General features: G+C 41.6%; 2 protein-coding genes across 6 annotated transcripts in view; one reads left to right on the top strand and one right to left on the bottom strand.

The window, feature by feature from the left end:
* The window catches only part of CEP55 (centrosomal protein 55), a 42,869-nt gene that overhangs the window by 11,683 nt on the left and 5,198 nt on the right, over positions 1 to 25,988 (bottom strand). For 3 of the 4 annotated variants that reach the window (XM_064595032.1, XM_064595034.1, XM_064595033.1), the window contains 3 exons: positions 4,591 to 4,781; positions 2,292 to 2,567; positions 1,130 to 1,198 (listed from right to left, as the gene is read on the bottom strand). In XM_064595032.1, the coding sequence (XP_064451102.1) occupies positions 1,130 to 1,198; positions 2,292 to 2,567; positions 4,591 to 4,781 (536 nt within the window). Of the gene's footprint in view, positions 1 to 1,129; positions 1,199 to 2,291; positions 2,568 to 4,590; positions 4,782 to 7,224; positions 7,514 to 25,988 lie in introns of those variants that run through there. The other variant, XM_045878442.3, reaches the window with a different exon arrangement.
* MYOF (myoferlin) overlaps positions 16,925 to 25,988 on the top strand; it is a 153,192-nt gene continuing 144,128 nt past the window's right edge. Inside the window, exon 1 of one of the 2 annotated variants that reach the window (XM_045878439.3) lies at positions 16,925 to 17,139. In XM_045878439.3, coding sequence (XP_045734395.1) covers positions 17,052 to 17,139 — 88 coding nt within the window. In that variant the 5' untranslated portion in view covers positions 16,925 to 17,051. The remainder of the gene's footprint in view (positions 17,140 to 25,988) is intronic. The other variant, XM_045878440.3, reaches the window with a different exon arrangement.

The following is a 25,988-nucleotide window of genomic DNA, read 5'->3' as shown; positions in this document are numbered from 1 at the left end:
GGAAAGCAGGTGTGTAGATAAATTATTCATAGCTACGTGCATCTGGTAGGTACTGATACAGAATGATAAAGGTCAGTGTAACATACAACACAAAGAACTTATTTTGAAAGATCTTTAAAAATTATGTTTCTTCTTTATCTTAGTTACCTATAGGTGAAAAGCCTACTGCAGTACATCACGATACAGACACTCAACGGATTTAAATTCTTTTGAAGATCAAATAGACCTCTAGGTACACTGGCTAGATGAAATAAAACAGGAATCTTAAGAGCAACTTAGAGCAGGGTAGAACCAGTAATATTTCTGGAATCAAAATACCTATCCACTGGCCTAATAATTAACTCAAGAATTTTATACTTTGTGTATCTGATATTAAAACTTGAAAAAATATACCGTGAATAATAGTCCTATGTCCTCAATTTATTCAATTCTCAATGAAACACATCAATCTATTTAAGACATAAGTTTGAAATAATATAGCCTTACCAAATATCTAGAATAGCCTCATAACAGATTCTATAGAAAAGAAGTACTGAGTATACAAAGAATGTGTTTCCTTTTCAAACTATGAAAGCATAGCCTGGTTCCAAAGGAAGAATTTCAAATGAATGAGTACATCTTGCATGGATAAACAAAAAGAGAAGAAATTATAAATTACACCATAATAATATAATAATTGGGCAAATTAGATTTAGGTGAAGAAGGAACGTTATTGAGCTATTTGGATGATTTCTAGGGCTTTCTCACCTAATGAGACCAGGACTAGAGGAACTGGCCCTCTTGAATGTCTAGAAAGAGACTTATAGGTAGTAACCTAGGGAGATGATCTCAAACCATTCAGTTCTCCATCTCCTCAACAGACTGTTTTCAAGTCACAGCATCAACTCTATCAATTTCCATGAAATTTAAGAATGAATGAATTAATCCTCTCTTCCCATAACATAATAAAAGGAAAATGAGGGGCACCTGGGTGGCTCAGGTAATGATTGCAGGGTCATGAAATCAAGCCCCACATCGAGCTCCATGCTGAGTGTGGAGTCTGCTTGTCCTTCTCCCTCTGTTCCTCCTCGTGCTCTCACTCTCTCAAATAAATAAAATCTTTAAAAAAATAAAAAGAAAATGAACTTACATCTTTCAGCTGTATTTCCATTTCATGAATATTATTCATTGATGAGTTGAAGCAGCTTGTAGCCACTGTCTAAAATAAACCAATATTAGTTAATACCGTAAATTTAACAAGAGAAGTTTCCTCATTATATCTAGCTCTATAATAACAGAGTATACTTCACAAAGAAATCTTGTAGATGCTGATGACCCATCATGCCAGGTGATGGGTACCAGAGGAGAATGAAGATCTCCTGGAAACTCCTTCAGCAGATTGGAAGCCCTGAGATTTCATACCTAATTTGAGGTTCTCTGGATCATTAGAATACCTCAGTGCATAAGAATTGCCCAGTGATTTTCACCAAAATGAGACAAAACAAAACAGTCAGGCCATTTAAGTGAAATCTGGAAAATATTAAATTGTCAAACAAAAGATAAAAGTTGTTTTCTAGAATTATATTTGTATTAAGAGTATTAATTAGTATTAGTTCATACAGATTATATAGAACTCAAAACATAATTTCTCTCTCTCTCTCTTTTTTTTTTGATTTTCACATAGAGGAAAGAAAGAGAGGTTGGATGGTTGGATGGTTAGGTATCCAGACTAATCAACAAAATTCATAACAAGCTATATTTCGGTCTTCTAACAGCTTTAAGGAAACAGACTTGTGTGAACATTGGCAACAAATCACAAAATATTTTTCTCCAAAGGTACTCTAGATGCTCACCTCGTAGCCCTTTCTCCCTCTTGATTTAGTCCTCTTGGTAAAAACTAGGGCAGAGGCAGTTCACCAAACTTCCCCTTCCATTTCCCCTGGGCACGCTGTGGATGGTATTTCCCAGCCTTCCCTGCTAAGGTTAGTGAGACCATGAGACTGAATTCTGTCCAATGGAATATGGGTAGAAGTAAAATATGCCAATGCCAGGCCTGGCCCCCAGACCCTCCCCTCATGCTCCACACACTCCCTCTAGCTTACAGCTGTACACGGAGGATCTGGTGCAAGGACAAGGGAGCCACTAAAAGGGAGGAACCTGGATCTGAGTGACTCTGCAGAGCAAAGCCTCCCACGTGCACTAGACTGTGACATGAGGGAAAAATGAACATTTGTTGTGTAAGACCATGAGATTCGGAGGTTGTTTCTTACAGCAAAAGGAAAAAAATCTGGGTTTAAAAAAATGATGAGTACCTGTGATAAGCGAAGTGTACTGGCTTTGCTTTCAAGTTCAGCAAGTCTTGCAGTTGTAGCAGACAACTGTTTTTTCAATACATCTGTCTCTTCAGACAAGGATTTCAACAGCTGTTCCCTCCTTTCGCCTTCCTTTGTTTTCTCCTCCAGCTGTTCAAGCAATGCAGTATTGCTGTACTTGGCTTTCAGCTGCTCTCGGAGTCGCTGTATTTCTTTGTCTTTCTCTGTGAGGTGATAAGCATTCTTTTCCCTCTCAGCTTCCAGGACTCGAATTTTCTAGATATAAACTAAGAAAAATCTTAGAACAAAGCCAGGTCAAACATGAAAATAAACAACATACAACAAGTATTTATGAAGGGTTTATTATACATCAAGTCAGCATTATACTAAACACCAGGGCCAAAAAGAAAATGAAGCCAAGGTCCTACGCTCAGAGACCTCATTGAGAGGTAAACCAATACATTAATGCAATATGCTAAGGGATATCTGAAATAAATGGGAGACAGACACAGAAAGGAGAAACCAACTCTGTCAAGAGTGGTAAGAGAAAGCTAAAGAAAAGCTGGCTCTCACATGAGTATCTGATAATCATCCTTCCATCATACCAGTTTTAATCATCTTAAAGGCTAAAAGTAGTCCTACAAGAGATACATGCTCATTAATGAACTTGAAGCAATAAACTTAAAAAGAACAGAATGTTACAGCTGGATAAAAATGCCTTCATTAACTTGTTTTGTTAATAAATGATTTGGTATCAAATGTAAAAGATGATCTTCAAAGGAGTGTTCACATTTTCAAGGATTTAAAACATACAGAAGGCATGCTTGTTAAGCTGCTGCTGACATAAAGGAGAAAGCACCTCTGGAGAGCCAATAAAAAGTTAACAGAATGACTTTACATGCTAACCTGGTAAAAACAACATAAAACTACAAGCTTGCTTGGGGGTGGAAGGGAGAAGCAGTTGTTCAAACATAAAATGGGGAGACTGAGTTAGATGACCCTGTGAAAATGATGAGGGGATTTTAGTTGCCTCAAGCCTAAGATAAGGTGGTAGTATGATACAGTTAAAAAAAAGGCCCATATAATTTTAGGCTTTTGGGAAGTACAGCATCCAGATTACTGGAAATAATAGTGCCATTTCAACCCGTGTTTGCCATTGTGCACAATATTGGGTGCATAATTCAGAAGGAATATGAACCCATCACAAAGTGTTTGGGAAAGTAACCAGGATGATAAGAAGCTAGAAACGCTGAAGAGTATGGGGTTGGTCTACAGAAAAGTAAGAGAAAGCAAGATTTCCTCAAATATCTGAAAAGTTGTCATATGGATAAAAAATAGACTTATTCTATGCGGCTGTAATAGGTACAATTAGAACAAATGGGTAGAAGTTAGAGGAATTTAATTTTAATTGATTATAAGCAGACAAAGTTTTGACAACCAGTGCTTGTCAAAAGTGGAAAGAACTGGAAAGAGGTCTCTCAGGGAAACTATTAGATTCCATCACCAGATTGCAAAATAATCTTTATGTCTAAGAATTGGTAATAGATCATTTCTCAATGCTTGAATAAGTATTTACCTCAATATGTGTTGTTAAAAAAATAATAAATCTTTCAGTTTTATAGTGTGCTTATAAAATAAAATTTAAAGGAATCCAATGATACTATTCAATACAGGTCATTTATTTTCCAACTATGAGCAATAAAAGAACTTTTACAAAATAAATTAAATTAAATTAATGATTACTTTTTTTTAAAGATTTAATTTATTTATTTGACAGAGAGAAAGAAAGAGAAAGCACAAGCAGGGGGAGCGGCAACGGAGAAGCAGGCTCCCCGCTGAGCAGGGAGCCCAATGCAGGGCTCGATCCCAGGACCCTGGGATCATGACCTGAGCTGAAGGCAGACGCTTAACCAACTGAGCCACCCAGGCGCCCCTAATGATTAAATTTTTAAATCTAATAAGTTCCTAACTGCTTTATTGACTATGCCATAACAAACTGTAAATCAGAGAATCTGAAATATAGTTTAATAGAATGCAAAATGCCAATATATGTAATGATTTTACCTCAAAAAATCTGAAAACAAAGATTACTTGGAAAGCAGCCAATATATATGATAAAATGCATTTTTAAGCACTCACATTAAAATCTGAACTCTACTGAACACTTTGAAATTAATTTTGATTTTTTAAATTTAGTGAATGAGCAGAAAAACTAAATTATATCACTATTGGGAAAATACTTTCTCATCTCCTACAGTACAGCTTATTACAATTTAAAAAGGTTTTTAAGGTCACTCACCTCCAAAAGCCTGTGTCTGTCTTTATCAGTCAACTTTCCTTTTCCGCTTGTGATTTCATCCACTGATGTTTTTAAGGCTTCAATTTCACCCCTAAATTTTTCTAATGCAGTTTCTGATTTGGAGTTACTAGGCTTTGATCCCCATTTACCTTTAATTAAACCTTTGGGACTTCTGGAAGACATCTCTGAAACTGTAAAAAATAAAAATACAATTATACTTAATTAGTCTAAGTTTAAAAGGTCAAGTCTCAGGCTTGAAAAGGTCTAATAACCTATTTGCTAAATAGAAGAACATTTCTCTCTCAATAGAAGTGATATAGCCAAACCAGTGGGATATGGGAGAGGGACTGGGAAAGGCTTCTGGCTTGCTGGTATCAATATCTATTTTTTAATCTGGGTGGTAGATACATGGGGAGAATTCACCTTTTAAAAATATGTCAACTTATCTTGACGCACACTGAGTAATGTACAGAATTGTTGAATCACTATATTATACACCTGAAACTAATATGACACCATATGTTAACCATCCTGGTACTAAAATAAAAATTTTAAAAAATATGTCAACTTGGATGCTTATGTTTTGTGCAGGATTCTGTATGTGTATCATATTTCAATGAAAAAGTTTCATTTAAAAAGAGGGATCAATGATTAAATCATTAAATGGAGGCTGAATGAAATAGATAACAAAGACATATTTTACCCAGGAATAAAAAGCTAGTGGTAAATGATATATAATTCTGAGAACATAGGCACTGAAATGTCATTACCTGACATAATGATATGTCCTGTATTAGAAGATAGATCTAGTTCAAATCTATGTAAATAGTCAGCTGAGAGTACAGTAAGCAAAAGTGAGGAGAATCCAAGATCAGGAAAAAGAGGCACAATACTCAAGAATTAAGAATAAGAGGCCAAATTAAGTAACAAGAAGCTTAGAACCTGCTAACAGTATTAGTTAACAGTTTAGAAGAAGTGTGTATTAACTCCTGGAGCAAAATCTGTAGTGAAACATACTGCGTATATAATAAAAGTAGCTTTAATTAGGGAGATTAAAAAGCATTTTTCCACCTTATGGATCCCAAGATAAAATAATGGTGGTGACTGAGAAATTTAGAGGAATATGAGACCATTCATGCATTCAAAAAATATTGGAAAATCTAATTTACCAGGCAGAATAACAGATGTTGGGTATAAACGGGCAAAAATAAAAAAAAGAGAGAGAAAGAAACAAAAGAAAGAAATGTTCCCTTACATAGTGGAACTTCCACTCTAGTAAAGGAGGCAAGAAATAACAAAGACACAAATTCTTAAGTTGTAAAGGTTCTCAAGTTGTAAAGTTAACACTATATAGAAAATGAAAAGTAGTGAGAAGTGATTCCAGTAAAAATTGAGGAGACCTAGGCCTCTCTGTAAAAGTAACTTTTAGAATCATCCTGTATGAAATCAGAGAGCCTGAAAACACTAGAGCTGTGTAAACTGAGTTGAACAGACCATCTAGCAAAAGGTTAGTCCTGGATTTTTGCCTGTTCAAGGTGACAGACTAAGATAACTAGTCAATCAATTAAGGCTAAGGCAAGGTTATGCTATCTTGAGAACCTGCTGCCACAGGAAGTTCTTCTCTATATGGTTCTGTTACTAACACATTATTGACTTGGTATAATGGGTTGATAAGACAGAAAACGGCTTTCAACCAAATCACTGAAACTCAGAATGGTGGAACTATATAGGTCAGTAGAACGGGAAGGAACCGATGGACATTTCTTCCTGGCCTCTGGACACAACTCTTGCAATGAATGACTCTTTTGTTTCTAGCTTCTGGACTAGACCCTGCTGGGATCTTCCAGCTCCCCACCACTTAGTCCCACCAACCACCTTTCCCTGTTTTTTCTATTCCAGTCGGGCTGATACTCACAGGGTTCACACTGTTCAAACTTTGACCCACTGCATCTTCTTCAGGAAGCCTTCCCTCTGTATAAGCTAACATGCCATAGGACACAACTGTTTACTCCCACCCTACATCCGCTTTTTAAATTTGTTCAACAGTTGTTTCAGGGGCCGAACCTTGAATTATTTTTATCCCTCACAGCACCTAACAGCGGCTGCTCAATATGTATGTACTGATTGGCTGAAGTGATCTTAGACATGCTGGACAGGGGGTGACCAAGCAAACTGCGATCCAACAACCCGCACAAGGCATGGATTACAGGCCACGTCGTTCCCAAGTGGAGGCAAATCTTACAAAAACGGGCGCCTGGGTGGCACAGTGGGTGGTTTCAGCTCAGGTGGTGATTTCAGGGTCCTGAGATGGAGCCCCAAGTCCGCTCCATGCTGGCACGGCTGCTTAAGAGTCTCTCTCCTTCGCCCTCTTGTGCGTAGGCTCTCTCTCTCAAAATAAATAAATCTTTTTAAAAAATCTTACAAAAACCCTGACACAGGAGCTGTGTGGGCAAACAGGGAGGCAAAGAAAATCTGCAAAATGAGGCACTTTTTCCCCCCACCTCTAAAATGAAGATGTTTGTAGAATAGACATGAACGTGCTTGGGCAAAATGATGTTTCACCAAAGACCCTGGCCAAGTCACTTGGCCTCTCCGCGCCAAAAAAAAGGGAAGGAGGAGGATGATAATACCCACCGCAAAGCTGAAAGGAAGGGTCGACACGCCGACGATCGTGAGGCTCCCAACCCGGTGCCAGGCACGAAGTAAGCGCCAGGGAAAAGGGACATATATCAGGGCGGGCAGAGATTGAGTCCAAGCCGACTTTGTCGGCCCGCGATCCCGCCTCCCTCACCGTCCGATCTGGCCTCGGGGCTGCGGGCCCTGGCCGCCCTTGCCTCCACCAGCCGGCACCTGAGGCGAAGCCCGGCGGACGCGCCGGCCCAGGCACACCCTGCGGCACCGGCGCCGCTTCCGGGAGTTTGAATCCCGCGGCTGCGGGGCGGGGCACGTCACTGCCGGCGGGGGCGCGGCCGGTAGGACGGGGGGGCGCGGTACGTGCGGCGGGCTCGCGGCTCCCCGATTGGCTGTGGCCCCCAAGGGGGCGGGGCCTAGAACCTGGACGCGAGGCGAGACGGAGGTGGGTCTGAGGGGGCGGGGGCAGAGGCGCAACCCAGGACGGAGCTCTTGTTCCTGGGTCCTCAGTCCTATTCTGGGGCTTTCCCTGGGCGTTTCTGAAGACTCAGACCTCAGGCTCGGTGTTTCCCTGTAAGGAGCTGATTTGTGTTTGTCTGCTTTGGGGATGAAGCACATTACTGTGTTCAGTGAGCTAAACCCAGTAACTGAACTGGGACTAACTCGTTCTGTATCCTTGATATAATTTGCCCTTCTAGGTAGCAGATTTGCGCGTTATAGGATGGGAGAACTGCATTCCCTAAGGGAGGACAGCCTGTCTTCCCACTGGGCTGAACCTTTCTCTTGCCAAAAGTCAGGGGTGGAGTACTGGGGAGTGTAGCAGGTGGGAGAATTGATAGGCACGCCAAGACTGAACTCGTAGATGATGAGCCCTAGAGGAGTCTAGGCAGGCGTTTGCTCCAGATTGCTGCCCTCTGGTTTGATGTCTATAGGTCAAGTCTGGGTCATGCTTAGCCACTTTAGGGGCTTTATTGCTAAAACGAAGAGGGCACAAAGAGTGTTTGACAGAGCCTAAACTTTCTCTCTTAGACCAAGTGTAAACTCACCAGAGACTTTATAAGAGGATACAGTAGCAAAACATCCCAGGAAAGCAGTGTCACATAGCAGTTAACTCTAGATTAGGACTGCTTTTAGCTCCTGACTGCCTCTTACTGGATGTGTGATCTTAAATAAGTTATTTAACCTCCCTGAGCCTGGGCTTCCTAATCTGTAAAACAGTGCAAATAATATCTACCCTATAGAATGGATATAAGAATTAAATGGGAGAATCTGTGTAAAGTGCTTGCCATTTAGTAAATGCTCAACTGACATTAGCCATTATTACGTAAGAAGCAACAAACACCCACTAACTGCATAAAATGGATGAGAAGCTGTGTAGAGAATTTTAAAGAATTTTTTTTAAAAACACAGGAAGGTAACGTTTGGTCCCTCCTTCCAAGGGGCTCACATTTCTGATGGAAAAGTGAATAGAATTGGGCTCTTTCACATCTGTTATGTTAAAGTATCAGATGGGATTGGGGTGGGAGGAAGTCGTGGCAAAAGACAAGGGAGGGTGTGAATGTTATGCATTGCCCACAGTTGAGAGCAAGGGCAAAATTAGTTCCCGTAGAAATTTGCAAAAATTCTTAGTGACAGAGAAAGAAATCACCCTGCTTAGTTTTGAGCCAAATGGGGAGTAAAGAAGGGAGGGAGCTGGAGGGGACTCTCTGAAGAGGACTGGTACCCAGCAGACCATACTGGCAGCTGAGGGCCTGGTGCCTGGGCCTGCTGGGCCCCGACACCTTAATTACACATCTGCTCCCAGGTCCCTCTCTTCTGGTGGGAACTCCCTCTGTGACTGGGGACCCCTGAGGAAGAAGAGCCAGCAGGAGGCTCATTGGTCCTGTGGCTTGTTGAATTTTGTAATTGTCATTATTAGACCTGAAAAATCAATGTTTGCTCTTCGCAGATATGTGCTGCCAGGCATGAAGTGTGAGGGGTTGTAGTTTGCATAAGGCCTCACAAAAGTGCTAGTACTTTGATGTTGACAGCTTACTCTGAGGGATCCTAGGGCAAGGATACAAACAAAAATGTAACAGCCAAGCCGACTGGATCTTTATTTCAGCAGGTTAGCTCATTGTCCTCCCAGTAGGAAAATCTTCTTGAGAAACCAAAACAGTACCAAAAGGCTGCCTTCATAAAAGGAAATAGTGGGGCTGTTCTAGATGAATATGATCAACAACTTTGAAAGATTAGGTCTTCCAAAAGGATGCTGATGAATGCCCAGGGCCTCACCAGCAGATACATCTCTGTTTTCCAATACAACTTTCTGCAGTGATGGAAAAGCTCCTTCCGCTCTGTCCAATATGTAGCCACATATGGCTGTCGAGTGCTTGAAATGTGGCGACTCTGACCGAGGAACTGAATGTTTAATATTAACTTAATTTTAATTTAAAAACTGGTCATGGATTCAGTTACTGGAAAACCTTTAAATATGTTTGGAACAACTTGGCTACACAAACCTATTTTTTCAAGTGTAAGTTTTATGAAATCTAAATACAGATGTATTTCTAATGAAAATTTTGTTTCTAAATTGACCTGTGTGAAATACACAGCAGATTTCAAAGACTTAGTATGAAAAAAACTCAAAATACTTCACTAGTACTTTTTTTATATTATTACATGCTGAGATGGTAATATTTTAGATATATTGGGAAAAATAAAATATATTAAAATTAATCTCACTATGACTTTTTTTACTTTCTTTACTATGACTTTTAGAAAATTCAAAATGATAAATGTGGCTTCTGTTACATTCCTATTGGACAGCGTCAGTATGCACACAATAAATGTTCTTTAAATGCAGGAAGAGAAGGACCAAGTAAACTCTTGCCTCCTTCCAATCCAATTTCCCTTCAGTAGGGATTTTTTTTGGAATAATGCAGATCTAATCATGTCACACATTCCCCAACACAAACACTGACAACATTTTATTGACCCACCTTTGTTCTTGGCATAAAACAGCAAATCCCCAATTTGTTCTTTCAGGCTTAGCAGAGCTAGACTGACCTCCCCTGTCTGGTCTCAAACCAGCCACACTGGACACCTTTGATTCCTTGACCTGGCAGCCTTCTTCCTGCCTCAGGGCCTTTTTACAGGCTGTCCCCAATCTTTATGCTCCCACTATTACCTCTTTTCCCTTTCAGATCGCTGCTCAATCCTCACTGCCTCAGGGAAGGCTTTCCTGCCTCCTAGAGAAGGGGATTTCCTCTCTTTACAGCCTACTTCTTCAAAGCATTCACTATAGTTATAATTGCACGTTCTTAGTGATTCTTTTTCTTTAAGGAATTTTTATTTTTATTTTTTTTAAGATTTTATTTATTTATTTGGCAGAGAGAGAGAGAGAGCACAAGCAGGCAGAGGGAGGGAGAAGCAGTCTCCCCACTGAGCAGAGGGCCAGATGTGGGGCTTGATCCCAGGACTCTGGGATCATGTCCTGAGCTGAAGGCAGCTGCTTAACCAACTGAGCCACCCAGGCGCCCCTGTTAGTGATTCTTTGATTAGTGTCCTTTTCCTTCACTAGACTGCAACTCCTTGAGGAATTTGTCTGATTTTGCTCACCAGTATGTCCTCAGCGCTTAACATCACAGTGCTTGAACAAATTAGGAAGTTAATAAGTATTTGCCCAATGAACAAATGAACAAACTGATCTGGACGTCCTCTGCCCTACACTACTGTGGAGAAATAGACAAATTCTTTACTCTCCTCCTTTTTGTAATCAATATTTATTAACAGGCACAAAAAGCATCATTTTAGCACCCAGCACCTTCTCAGGGTCGACCCACTGCTCTTTCCTGGGTTAGAAGAGTTCATGCATGGTCAGCCAGGAAGGGCTGCATTCTAAATCAGTAAATAGGGAGACACCCTTAGCATTTAGCTGAGATCAAAGCAGCCCTATCAGTAAGTAACACGTTTGAAAGCCATTTCCGGGCCAGGTTGGGCAGATTGTCCCTTGCTGACTAATTTCATTTAGAAGAGTTGGTTCTCAGTTCATGGTGCATTCTGTTTGAAGAGAGCAGCTCCTTGGGCACTGACTGCTCAGCCTGTTTTAGATCCTTTTAAATTAATTTTCAGTCTGTGGGGTTATTAAAATGTTTCATTTATATCCAGAGTATTGGTATGTAATTCAATCATTTTGTTTCCCTGCTGAAGAATGCATCTCTAGTAAAGTCCCCACTGCCACTGAGGCATGGTATAAGGAGGTAAGAACATGGAGTCCAGAGGCAGACTGCCTGTGTTCACACCCTGGCTCCACTCACTGTGAGAACCTGGGCACTGCTTAACCAAACTAAGCCTCAGTTTCCTCATCTGTAAAATGGGGATGATAAAATAGCATTTACCCCATAGGATAGGGCAGTGGAAGGATTGAATGAGACAAAATAAAATGCTGAGGGTAGCGTCTGGCACATAGTGAGCAATCATTAGATGTTAGTTGTTATTAACAGAGCAAACCAGTCTCTCTGAGCAGTGCCCGCCTGCCTGCTTAGGCTGACTGCTCCACCGTTTCACCTCACACGTGATGTTCCGCCAACATTGAATGGCTTGAAGTTTCTAATGCTCACCACGTGTATTTGTTTAATTCTATTTCAGATCATACATATGTCAGTTCAACCATTAATACACACATCCCCAACTTAATAATTTTTTGATCTTACGGTGGTACAAAAGCGATATACATTCAGTAAAGACCATATTTTAAATTGTGATCCTTTCCCAGGCTGGTGCTGTCTGGTACTATCCTCTTTCACGATGCTGGGCAGGCGTAACAAGCCACAGCTCCCAGTCAGCCACACCATCACCAGGGTCAGCAACCCATACAACTTACAACCATTCTGCTCCCATATAACCATTCTATTTTTCACTTCCAGTACTATACCCAATACATTTCATGAGAGAGCCAACATTTTGTGTTAAATGATTTTGCCCAACTATAGGCTCATGTAGGTGTTCTGAGCATGTTTAAGGTGGGCTAGGCTAAGCTGTGATGTCTGGTAGGTTAGGTATATTAAATGCATTTATGATATTTAATGCATTAAATATAAATATCAACTTACAATATTTTCAACTTAGGATGGGTTTATTGAGATGTAACCTCACTGTAAGTTAAGGAATTCTGCACTCAATCCACCCCCTCCAGGAGCCTACCCTGCTTGCCCTCGCCTGCCCTGTTAAACACCTGTCTTCTCTGTCTCCCTCCTATCACTGCATGCACCTGAATGGGCTATAATTAACTGTGAGCTTCTTGCAGAGAGGACATGTGGCTTATTCATCTTTGTAGTTAGCATTGTGCTTGGCATCAAATAGACTTCCACTAGCTGTTAGCTGGATACAGGCCCATGTCCATAAATGAATGAAGACTCTTACAGAAGGATAATTGGGAGCATTCGTCTATCAAACATTTTGATGAGAAATTGTTGTTTTACATAAAAGTGAGCACAGGCTTAACATGATTCCACTTTTCCCTGGTCTTTCTTTTTTTTTTTTTCCTAGGTTTATTTTAGAATATGTTCATAGTGAGTTGGAGAAGTTCGGATTCATTCCTATTTTGTGTTTAGCTCCTCAGTTGCCTTGTAATGACAATATAATGGTGGCAAGTGTTATAAAATACCTTGTCCCCTCCTGCCCCCCATGTAGACTTAGTCACTAACAGGTGCTTTCTTAAAGAAACAAAATTTAAATACACTATATATTAAGTTATTTAAAAGTAACATCTACTGCTATGCAAAACCCTATAATTAAACTACCAAAAAACAGTATTTTTGTTCTAAAAATCCTTTTAGTTATCAACTGAAATACTTCTTAAAGAAGTATTTCAGGAAAGAGATCTTAACGATGGACCCTCTGTGCATGCCAGTTTGAAAATTGCTGTTAGGTAATACCTAAGATTCTGCAAAACTGAAATTGGAATAAGATATTATGAATTTATCTTCATTTCTCTTCCACTAACCCCTTTTTCCAATCCTATTACTTGGCTCCTCACATCTAGATTTTTCGCTAAGACTCTCCTCTCTTCTATTTCTTTTTCTCTGCCAAAAGCAGTAAATGATAGACACGTGAGACCTGGCTTGTGGTCCCCACTAGATGTAGAGCTCCGCCAGGTCAGAACTTGGGCTTATTCTCCACTGAAGCCCCAGCACAGACCCCCCCAATCCCCCAGAAACATAGAAACAGACCCACACACATCTACACATCTCATATATGACCCACGTTTGGAGAAAGGACAAACTTTTCAATAAATGGTACTGGAGCAATTGAATATCCATATTTGAAAAAAGTGAAATGTGACCTCTGACCTTGAACATGACACATAATCAATTACAAGTGGAATATAAATCTAAATGTGCACGATGAGGGGCGTCTGGGTGGTGCAGTCAGTTAAGTGTCTGACTCTTGGTTTCGGCTCAGGTCGTGATCTCAGGGTCATGAAATTGGGCTCTGCACTCATGGCGGAGTCTGCTTAAGGAGTCTCTCTCTCTCTCTCCCTCTGCCCCTCCCCTTCCCCCATCTCTATCTCAAAATAAATAAATAAATCTTAAAAAAATAATAAATGTGCAAGATGAAACAAAATGCTTCCAGCAGGTAATATTGAAGAATAGCTTCATGATCCCAGGGTAGGAAAGGATTTCTTAATATGAAAAATATATTAATCATAAAGGAAATATTGATAAATTCAATTTATTTAAACTACAACCCACAAAGGAGTAGTATTAAGTACATAAATAACTCCTGCAAATTTGTAAGAAAAACACAGAGAACTCAAAAAGGAAAATTGGCAAAAGATTTGAACATGCACTTCACAAATTAGGACAGGTAAATATGAAAAGGTATTCAACCTCATGAGTAACCTGAAAAACACAAATTAAAACTCCAGTGAAATACTATTTATAAGCTCACTGGGTGGGCAAACATGGGAAAATCTAATACTGCCACCTATATGGGCAGGAGTTCTCACACACTGCTGATGAAACTTTAGTACAACCACTGGGGAAAATGATTTTTGAATTACCCACTAATTCTGTAGAAATGCATACTCCCTTTGATACAACAATTCCACTCATAGGTTAGATCCTTAATGTGTTCATGAACATTGTAGCAGGAAATATGCACAAGCATGTTCACAGTAGCCCTTTGTAATAGCCCCTAACTCTGGATAATCCAATGTCCATCAAAAGTAGAGTGGATTAATAAAATGCGGTACACTCACACAATGAAATGCTAGATAGCAAAGAGTAAACAAAGTAGTTACACGGATGGATCTCAAAATGTAATGTTGTAGGAAAGAAGCCAAAACACAAAACAATTCATACTATATGATTCCATTTCTACAAAGGTCATAATATAGCAAAGAATTCATTCTGTATGAATATATGTATGTGTGTATTATATACATAGGTTTGTATATGTTTGTATACAAAATTTGTAATATATAAAATAATTCATATTATCATATAAAGGTCATAATCCAGGGGGTAAACATTATAAAGAACAGAAATTATTACCATAAAAATCAAGAGAGTGGTTACCTCTGGGGGGCGGGGGGAAGAAGGTCAATGTGACATATGGGATAAACAAGGGGCTTCTGGAGTGCTGGCAATGTTCTCTATCCTGACCTAGATGTTAGTTTGTTAAATGGTCACATTTATGTTCTTTGAATTTTTCTGTAATATGTTTCACAGTGAAAAGGAGAAATGGGGGGAAGGAAAAAAAAAGAAATAAAAATCAGCTAAACAAAATAAACATAATTTTGCTTATATTCCACCAAAATATAGACTATTTAGTCTAATACAGTCTCTTTAGTCAATAATGTATATAGCATTGTTCACTGGTTGTTTATATAAGCAGTTGAGACGCTCGCGGAGACAGAATTCCATGCTTTTTCAATGCACTTGAAGTGTTTGCTTACAAATGGTCTTTTCGGGTGTGTGTTCAAAAGTAGAAAGAAACCCTGTGCTCCTTTGCCCGAAGTTTTTAGCCTTTTCTTCTGAACACAGTGAGATCCTGATTTAAAGCCAACTTGCATTACAGGAAATGCTACAAAATCACATACCATCATGAGCGTCTGGCTGTGTACGTGTGTGCCTCAGTGCATGCTCTGTGCGTAGGCCCCACACTAAGACCTTCATCTTACGACAACTTTACCTCGCAGATTAGATAACTACAGAAGGGGGGGTGGTGGTTAGAAACTTGTAAGGTGACATAGCTCAGAAATGGTGAAGCAGGGACCCATCCTCAGGTCTGGCTGGCTACTAACCCCAGGCATCCTCTAGGGATCTTACTCATCAGGCTACACCACCTAACACACCCTCAGGGTCACAGAGATTCTGTAGTCAGGCTCCTCTGAACATTTCCCCTGGGCCCATCTGTGCACTTCCTAGTAAAAGTCTGTTTAACCAAAACCCCCCACCCTCCGTATCTGATCACTCTTGATACCTGATGGGGTTTCTCATCCTCCCCGATCACCCAACTGATGTCTGGTCATCCTGATCTACCTTCAGCAAAAATCCTGTTAGGTCTGTTTAACCAAAACCGCCTTTTCAAACCCTGATGTTTCTTTTCTTTCTTTCTTTTTTTTTTTTAATTTTATTTATTTATTTGAGAGAGAGAGAACGAGAGACAGAGAGCACGAGAGGGAGGAGGGTCAGAGGGAGAAGCAGACTCCCCGCCGAGCAGGGAGCCCAATGCGGCACTCGATCTTGGGACTCCAGGATCGTGACCTGAGCTGAAGGCAGTCGCTTAACCAACTGAGCCACCCAGGCGCCCCCAAACCCTCATGTTTCTTCCTAGTAACTTTGCATCCACTGGCCCCCTCACTGACTATAAATTCACACTTGCCCATGCTCTACTCCGAGTTGAGCCCAATCTCTCTCCTCCACTACAAAATTCATTGCAGTGGTCCCTATATCTATTGCGATGGTCCCCTTCCCTTGAATAAAGCCTTAGGAAGGGAAGACACTGCTGGGGGTTAGCTCTGAAAAAGTGGAGAGCCATTTCTCCATTTCCATTGAAGATTGTTAGCAGCTTTTGATGGACCAGGAACACCTAAGTGCCCAGCTGTCATCTCTTAAGGATTTTTGAAGAAATCCTATGCTGAATCCTTTTGAAAGGCAAAAGATCAGCTCTCAATCCACCCAATTTTGCAAACCCTCTGGATTGGGTTTACTTGCAATAAACTCAGTTATTCCTCTGCCATCCAACAGGAGGCACCCTTGAACCGATTTTCTTTTTTTTTAAACATAAGTGGTTGCTGAGTGGGTGTGTTCAACAGCATGAGAGAAGAAACAGCAAAAGTAAAAAAAAAAAAAAAAAAAACCTAATTAAAGTTTTAAAACTCCATGAAGCTCAGAAAAGAATGAAAAGGGGAGGCTGAAAACCAATCAATTCGGCTTCACGATTTTTGGCTAAAAGGCAGCAGTGTCCTGGTGGTCTCCTGACCTGGCCGCATTTATTAGCGCCAACCCACTTCGGTTTCATTTGTTGCACATAATTATTTTTAGTTGAGGTTTGGTCCTTTTCGCTTCCACATTTCTCAATTCTTAAGCGGGTGCCGCAGGCGGGGGCCTCGGGAGTTGGGGTGTCAGTTTACACTTAGCCTTCAGTACAGGATCCGTCAGAGATCCACCCATTTGCCTTTCCCCCTGCGCTCGGGACTGGAGAAATCTGCCTTCTTCACCGCCCCCCCCACCCCTCCGCAACCACCACGCCCTCCCCCTGCGGTGCGGCGCGCCCGGAGCCCCAGCGCAGACCCGGCTCAACTCCGTTGGCTGGAACTTGCTTTCTGCCCAGGAAGAGCCATGCTTCGGGTGATAGTGGAATCTGCCAGCAATATCCCTAAAACGAAATTTGGGAAACCGGATCCCATCGTTTCTGTGGTTTTTAAGGGTAAGGAAAGTTTTCTTCTTTTTCTCAGGTCCTGTTGTGGAATGTGAAGCCTCGTGGGTCACACCTTTGACACTAAAGCGAAGCCTCTCTGGCTTTACCTGTGCAGGTGAGGGGAGAGGACCCACTTCCGTGGAAGGCATTTCATTTTCCCCCAGGGTATTGAGACGCATTGAATGACCGGAAGTTTTAACTTTAATAATGTGATTTCTGTAAGCCCGTGTAGGGAAAAATTTGTTGATCCCCAAGTTTTCAGTCTCAAAAAGGCCTGTGTTGGTTCAAAGTAAGTTTCGGCAGTCTTGTATGCATTTTTATTGTCTCTCTTTTCAAGAAATGGGTGACAGAGGGAAAAGTGCAGTTGCGTTGTTCCAGGTACCATTACTCCATAAAACAGCCTACTCATTGCCGCTTCCTCACCGGATTTCTGGGAGGTGGGGTGAGGGTATTATTTCGGATTAGTTTGTTTTCATGTTGTTTTGTGCCGTTTTGTAATTGTTCTTCATCTCTCCAACTTGGAGAGTGTGTGTTCCGTAGCTTTTAAGTTGCTCATAGAGGAAAGAGCTCCAAACAAAGCAAGTCTGTGGTTTGGTCATCTACTTTGGTCTTGCTGAATAACCTTGGGCAAGTGACCTCATTTCTCTGGATGTCAGTTCTCTTTTCTGTAAAAACAGTGAGGAGGGTTTAGATTAGATCATCTTTACAAGGCCTGCTGTAATTCCCAAAAGTGTATTCTTTTATGACACTGGATTGCAGTGGAGGACAGGAGTGGCTAGTTGTGGCGGCTTTCTCCCAGGCATTGTAAGTGATCCCAGTTTTGGCCTGGGAGATGTGTCTAAATCTGAGTTTAGGAGCTTTATCATTTTCTGTTTGTTCAAGGTCACTGGTAGATGGCCAGCTCACCTCTGGCAGGAGGGATGAGAGCCAGAGGGGAAGACAGAGAAAGTAGGAGCCTTGATGGGCAAGGGGTTCCTGACCACGCCTCTGACCACACCTCCAACGTTTCTCTCTTCCTCCAGGAACCAACTACTTCTCCCTTCCAGTTTCTGATATATCTATGCCTTTCTCCTTTCTTTTGTCTATTTTATCTATTTCTCTTATCAAAACTTTCTCTACGAGCAAGAAAATGAAAGAAATGAAACCCAAAGCTGTCAGATGGTTGTTTAGTTAAAAAAAGAAAAGATTAGAGGGCAAAAGTTCAGTTCTTAAAAGACAATGTGATTTGAGAATCTGGTTGGTGAATATCATGTAGTCATGTTATGACAATGTTCACTTGCACGCATTAGTTGCTTTTAAGTCTTTTGTTTATCCTTGAAGTAATTGCGTAATAGGGACATAACATGAAAAGTTTGTACCTTCACCATTGACATGTAAAAATATATTGGGTTCAACCTGGTGATGTCATTATTTGAGGCAAGTCATACAGATTATAGAGGAATTAGAACTTAATACTGGATTGAAATCTGACTTATATTTTGTCTTCAATGTATATTCAGCATTGGTCAAAATTTTCAAATGACTAAAAATATGCCTGAGGCTATCAACATAAAAACTCAGTGGAAAGTGGAAAACTTCAGTTAAATTGGGCAAATGTAGTCTCTCCAAATAATTATATTTACTAGATCATTTAAACTTGAGTCTCTCTTCCAGTCTCCTTTGGTTGTGCAAACTGGGTGGTAAAGTCGGGCAGTCATTCGTCTGACAAGCAACCTGACAGCAGAAACAACTCTGAGCTCTGAGTAGGAAAGCCCAGACTCTGGCTGATATTTACTAAATGACCCAGATTTACCACCCAGGCCTCCAATTTCTGAGCTGTGGAATGAAGGAAACTGATTTCCTCGAGGTTCCTTCTGGCTACAAAATTTTATCATTTTATAGTTCTATGTATTGCTCTCACCAAGATGTGGAAGGCAGAGCCTCAGGTACTGGAGCAGATACTGGAACAGAAATGGCCTATTTCTTGCTCTCAATCTCTTTCATAGTTTTAAACACTAGTGCCCGGCAAACCCTTTCCAGGTGTGCCTCCCAGTTTTGACACTGTGTATAATTAAGTAACATTAAGTGCTGACAGAACTAAGGATGCTTATTCCAATGATATGTCTCTCCGAGGGAGCAGGGAGTAGAGCTGGATGCGCTTCACCGTATGGTGTGGAGGGGTGAAGTGTGGAGAGTAAGAGGTAAAAGGCCCTAAGAGAAGATCAAAGAAAGCCCCCATGTTTACTGAAATGTGTAAAATACTAACCTTTGAGTACATAAAATGGCAAGGTCAGGGCAAAAACCAATTCTCCTCCAACTCCAAGATGGTAGGAAGAGTGTCCCAGTGATGGGTGTTGGGGGTGATGACTGCATAGACCCTGAGGCCCCGTGAGACTGTAGTTACGCTGTAGTAGAGAATGTGCTGCATCGCCAACCAACCGGTTTAGAGTTCACCTCAGTCTTTTGTGTTCCAGGCTCTCCTGAGGTTGACTACCAAACTTAGCACCTGGTAGGAACCAGGAGGATTTGGGAGTTACTGGAGTCCCTATTGAGACAATGTCATGGATGTTTCGCAGTGCAGGAGTAGATTATGAAAAGCATGAATCTTATTTGATTTTTAACATCACTGGGGCGCACCAGCTTCTGGAAGCTAGCTCCTAAGGCCAGAGCACTTGCAAGCTAGAGGTGGCCATTCTCTCTTGAGTTCCATGCAGATAGCCAGGCTGTGAAGCTGAATCTGGCTGAGATGCCCGCAGCTTCCCTTAACTCCAAGACATCATGATGCCTCCAACACATCAGGCTTAAAATTTGTTTAAAAGTAATATTTAAGACATTTTTAAATAAAAAAATAATGCAATGTAAGAACAAAACAAACAATCCAGAAGGGATTATACAACTCAAAAGTAAAAGTCCTCACCACATTCCTCCTATTCTTTCTTTCAAGCCACTCTTACTACCTAGGAATAACTAGTCAGAAAGGTTTGATTCAGATTCTTCTTGACTTTTTGCTACTGACATGTAAGTTGTTACCACAGCTCCTCATTAGCCGTGTTCCTGTTGCAGTGGACTTGCTCTCACAGTGCGTATCTTTGTGAGTGTGTGCATTTCTGAAGGACAGATTCTTTTTGTTGTTGTTGCCTTTTTGTGTTGTGTTGTTTTTTGGTTTTTGGCTTTTTTCTTTTTTCTCTTAAAGATGGTTTTGCTGGTTATTGCCATGGATTTCCATTTTCCCTTTGGCTCAACTCTTGCTTTGGTGTCAAATCTCTTAGCATTAGATTGATGGAGAGGAAATTTTCTTGCAGTCCTTAATATTGCTATGCTTTTACAATGTGACAACATTGCATTCATATGAAACATCCAGCTCCTAGGGTGCATAGTTGTTGCAACGATAGTATTTTTCTCATTCCATCCTTAGGATATTGTCCATTTCATCAGCCAGAATTTTCTGTTCTGGTCTTGTGTAGATCATTGACTTGCGAAAGGGCTATTATTCAGACGGTCACCAAATAATTGTCACATTATTACCTATTTTTCCAGATACCTGTTATTTCATTTGGACTTGTTTTTGGAGTGAAATCCTAGATATTTCTAGGACCTCCTTTTAAAGAGCTTATCAACTTTGTAGTCTTAAGGAAGCCACTTGACCTCTCTGAGAATGCTTTCTTTTTCTTCTTTTAAAAAAATGGGAGTTTTAATGGCTTATCTGAAAGGGAGTAGATCTGTAGAGATATCCCAAGGCTGGGATTTATGCAATAGAGAATTTTCTGACTATTTTAAGCAAAAAAGCAGTTTGCTATTTGAAAATTTACAGTTAGATTTTTTAAAATAACCTTTTAAATAAGCAGAAAAGCTATGGAATTCCATTTAAGAAGGATGAAGCATGATGGGGGAAAGATCCAGTGGGTCTCATTCACTGTCATCTGTGAAGGCACCTGGGGAGCAGCCCACATGGGGACTTGGTTTATCCAGATACACCATAGGACTAGTCAAGAAGATTCCCACAGGCTCAACTAACAATCATGCCATGCTGATACTCCCATAGAACCACTGTCCTGCATTTACTAAACACTCAAGAAAGCAGAAGTGTTAATCTACTGAGTCGTTTCCCTCACTTCCGGGAGTACAGAGCTTGGAGAATCACCACCTAAGGAAAGTGGCCCCACTCTGTTGAATGAAGCATGTGAACTCTCAGAGGTATACTTCCCAAAGGCACATTTTACAGGCTCTCAGTCATTTACAAAACCACAGGTGCCTTTTAAAAATGAATGAATGTGGTTTGTTTTTCTTCCCCTCGCCTACAACATCTCTTACATACATGCATGCCCTCAAGGCATACCCAAAGTTGCTGGTATTTGCTGGTTTGGGTTTACTGGTGAGTTTCTCCATCCCCATGGGATTTGGCCCTGCCAACAAGGAATGAGATTTTTATATCCTCTCCAACCCCTAGCATATCGTCGATGTTGAGCATACATTTTAGATGTTGACCATGGAAGCAGAGCTGGCAGGAGATTTGAGACAGCTTAGTGCAATAAAGTCATTGATTCTTGGTCCTGAAGGGGACCATCAGAAGTCTGCCAATCTCCCTTCTTTCAGGAAGAATTAAACTTAATATTCCCGAAGGTGCTTTGTGGATGAAGCTTGGCAAAGGGTCACTTCACACATTCCTTTTTTTTTTTTTTTTTTTTTTTAAGTTTAGTAAGCTCTACACCCAGCATGGGGCTCAAACTCATGACCCTGAGATCAAGAGTCACATGCTCTTCCAACTGAGCCCACCAGGCAGCCCTGCACATTCCTGAACACTGAGCATAATCAATTCCTAGCACCTGTTACCCAGGGACAAATCGGTGTTGTAGTACTTTCTGCATTCTTTTTTTTTTTTTTTTTTAACGATTTTATTTATTTATTTGACAGAGAGAGAGAGAGCGAGAGCGGGAACACAAGCAGGGGGAGTGGGAGAGGGAGAAGCAGGCTTCCCGCCGAGCAGGGAGCCCGATGCGGGGCTCGATCCCAGGACCCTGGGACCATGACCTGAGCCGAAGGCAGATACCCAATGACTGAGCCACCCAGGCGCCCCTACTTTTTGCATTCTTGATGCTGCAAGGAAAATGTGAAGCTGTTAAGATTTTATGGTGAAAATTCATACATGAACTGTTCAGTGGCCTCTAATGAATAATGCATGTGCCATGACATGGCAATGGTCACCTATCCTTGGTGTAGTATCTACAGAACAACTGTCCTGTGGAGTAGGGGTGTGCTGTGAGTGACTCCGAACACGCAGAAACAGCTGCCTGGACAACTGGTACCTTAAGCTTTATCAGCTAACTTAGCATTAGGTGTTCGGTGGCAAAGCTCTTGGGCATTCGAGTGCAAAGGCCCTGGGCTTTGGAGCCAGGGAGGCCTGAATAAAAATCCCATTTCCCATCCTTTACTTCCTATGTGCTCATGGGCCAATGAATTAAAATTTTCAGCTTCGGTGTTCTTACTAACATCCACCTTACAGGGTTGTTTGAGGATTAGATGAATATACATGTGAAATTGCACATGGGAACCCCTAAACTTCTTTCCCCATTTGATAACATTTGCTTTTATGGAGATCCTCAAGCACCAGACAGTATGTGAGGAATAAATCTAGAAAAATATACATAGCGTGGTTTGGTCTCCCAGGCCTAGGAAATCAACTAGTTAGAACACGAGAATGAGAAACAAACCAGAACAGATGTATGGAATTACAATGTAAGAGCAGACAGAAGCAGAATAATCGCTGGGGGGAAGTATCACTTGATTTGGTCTTAAAGGATGAGGAAATTGGACAGAAATGAGGAGAAGGAAGACATGCCAGGCTCTGAAACAGCACAGAAACGCCAGGGAGCCATGGGCTTGTGTGATGAGGGTGACAGAGGGTAATCCAGTGTGGTTAGGGATGGCGCTTTACTCACAAACCGGTGGGGAGACATTAGGCAGCATTGTGGACAGGTTATTAGTACTAGCGAGGGTGACTAAAGAGAAGGTTTACTGGTTGAGGTAAATGCTTTGCAGGGCAGAGGGAGTTTATCCCAGGGCTAGAATGAGAAGGAAGGAATTAACATAAAAGATACTGAGAAAGCAATCTGACTGAATTAAATGAGTAAGAAAACCACACTGGGCAGGCTCATTGGGCCATCCTTCCTCACACTCTTCTGTGAAATGGGACTCACACTGCCTTCCTCCCAGCCAGGGTGTTCACCCTGCAGGTGAGTACAGGGCTGGGGGCGGGGGGTGGCTCTGCAGGGGGCCAGCATAACAGGAGCTACCTGAGACAGGAGGGAGGGTGCCCACTGAGGGAGAGAAGGGCATAGAAATAGTAAGTGACAGGGAAGAAAAATTTTGCTGTTTTCCCAAAAGCCAATGGGGAGCATTTCTAACCAAGCTGAGCAGTGGCCTCATTCACATAAGGTCCTTCTCTCCCCACCCGGTTGGCCTGCCTGAAAGATAAGGTGTCATGGCCAGCAACTGCTTAATTGCAGGGAACACATACCTGCAAGCTTGCTCAAATAAAGTGTGGTTTTGTCTTTTTGTTCTTTCCCCAAATCTAGAGAGAAATCTTCCAGAATCTAAATCATGGGCTTCACAGGAGCCAGAATTGTGTCAAGCAGGGTGGCGTTCACTCTCACTCCCCCAAAGACTACGGGACGTCATGCCCTTCTTCCTCCCTGTGCATGACGTCCGTTTTCTCTCTCTGCACTGGCTGCCTTCGTGGAATCTCCTAGTCCTACTGCTCTGCTATTGGCAGTGTGCATGGGGCTTTGGGTTACTGTGGAGGTGACTTGGTCTGCGTTCTATATCTGCTACAGCCTCAGTGTCTCTTCTTTGAGGGAAAGATACCAGTTGGCTCAGTTTTGGGCAGGTGTTCACCCCTGGTCTAATCAGCTGTGCCAAGGGATACAGACTCACAAGACAGGTATCCCAGATGCCTCTACTACACGAGCTGAGCTTTGAGGGCCTAGACCATGAACTACCTGGTCCAGCTCCCTGCAGCTGGGGCATTTGCTGCTTTGCCATCTTGAAGTTACTATCTGACCAACCCCACTCCATCCCCTAAAAGAGCCCCCTTCTTTCTGTAATCAACACAATACACGTAAAGTGATAAGCTTTGGACTGGGCAGACCAAGTTTCACTCTTGGGTGTATCATTGGGAGCCAAATATTTTTGATAACTATATTTCTGAGACTTTATTTCTTCAACTATAAAATGAGGAGAACGATATGTACCTCACAGGGACATCATAAGAATTGACAATGATTAAATATCTAAAATACTATCATAGTGTCTGGCACATAATACAGATCTTCTTTGACTTATGATGGGGTTACATCCCAATAAACCCATGGTAAGTTGAAAACGCATTCAATACACCTCACCTACAGAACATCATAGCTTAGCCCAGCCTAACTTGAACATACTTAAAACACATTGGCCTACATCATCTGGACAAAATCATCCACCACAAAGCCTGCTTTATAATAAAGTATCGAATATCTCATGTAATTTATTGAATACTGTAGTGAAAGTGAAAAACAGAATGGCTGGCTGGGTGCAGAATGGTTGTTAAGTGTATCAGTTGTTTGCGCGTGTGATTGTGTGCGTGATTGGCAGCCGTGCTCCCTGCCCCTCCCTGCCCCTGCCCAGCACCGTGAGAGTATTGTACTGCAGAGCGCTAGCCCAGGAAAACATCCAAATTCAAATTTCAAAGTACGTTTCCACTGAATGCAAATTGCTTTTGCACCATCATAAAGTTGAAAAATTAAGTTGTACCCTCCCAAGGCAGGGACCATCTGTAGTTGTATGGCAAACACTAGCTTCCTCCCCTTTTTATGTCCCCACTCCTTCCCCCACCCCACTGCTGGGGCGGGGCATACAAAACCCTGGGGGCCATCTGAGGGGTGGCCCAGGCTTAGATGAAGAAATGGGATGCTTGGGGGCGCCGGGGTGGCTCAGATGGTTAAGCGTCTGCCTTCGGCTCAGGTCATGATCCCAGGGTCCTGGGATCGAGTCCCACATCTTCTCCCTCTGCCTCTCTCTCTCTCTCTGACTCTCATGAATAAATAAATAAAATATTAAAAAAAAAAAAAGAAATGGGCTGCTTGGTAGCTGTGGCGTACAAGCAGGGGGAAGGCAGAGCCAATGTCTGATTCCCTGAGCGCGCATTGTAACTTCTTGAGGAGGCCCATGATAGGTTCTTTGTTGTTGCTGTTGTTTTAATTGTGGTTAAATGTATATAGCATAAACATTACCACTGTAACCATTTTTAAGTATACAGTTTAGTAGCATTAAGTACATTCATGTCCTTGTGCTTTCATCACCATCTTCAGTCCCCAGAACTTTCTCATCTTCCCAAACTGAAACTCTATACTCATTAAATAATAATTCCTCATCCCCCACCCCCACCCCCGCCCCCGGCAACTATCACTCTATTTTCTGTCTCTGTGAATTTGACTACCCGGGTACCTCATGTAAGTGAAATCATTCGATATTTGTCCATTTGTGGCTGGCTTATTTCACTTGGCCTACTGTCCTCAGGGTTCATCTGTGTTGTAGCAGGTGTCCGAATTTTTTCTTTTGGTAAGGCTGTATGTATACGCCACATTTTGTTTATCCATTCATCCATCAGTGGGCACTTGGGTTGCTTCACCTTTTGGCTACCGTGAGTAATGAAGCTCTGAACATGGGTGTACAAATACTGTTTTTGAGTTCCTGCTCTCCATTCTTTTGGACATAAAGCCCAAATTGGAATTTCTGGGTCGTGTGGTAATGCTGTGTTTAATGTTTTGAGTCACCACTACACTGTTTTCCATACTGACGGCATGATTTTACTAGCATTCCCACCAGCAATGTTCAGGGTT

The sequence above is a fragment of the Mirounga angustirostris genome, unplaced genomic scaffold, assembly GCF_029215605.1.
Source record: "Mirounga angustirostris isolate CCGP_5_RB_7025 unplaced genomic scaffold, mMirAng1.0.hap1 SCAF_6, whole genome shotgun sequence".
NCBI lineage: Eukaryota > Metazoa > Chordata > Mammalia > Carnivora > Phocidae > Mirounga > Mirounga angustirostris.
This window is presented reverse-complemented; position numbering and strand designations above follow the sequence as displayed.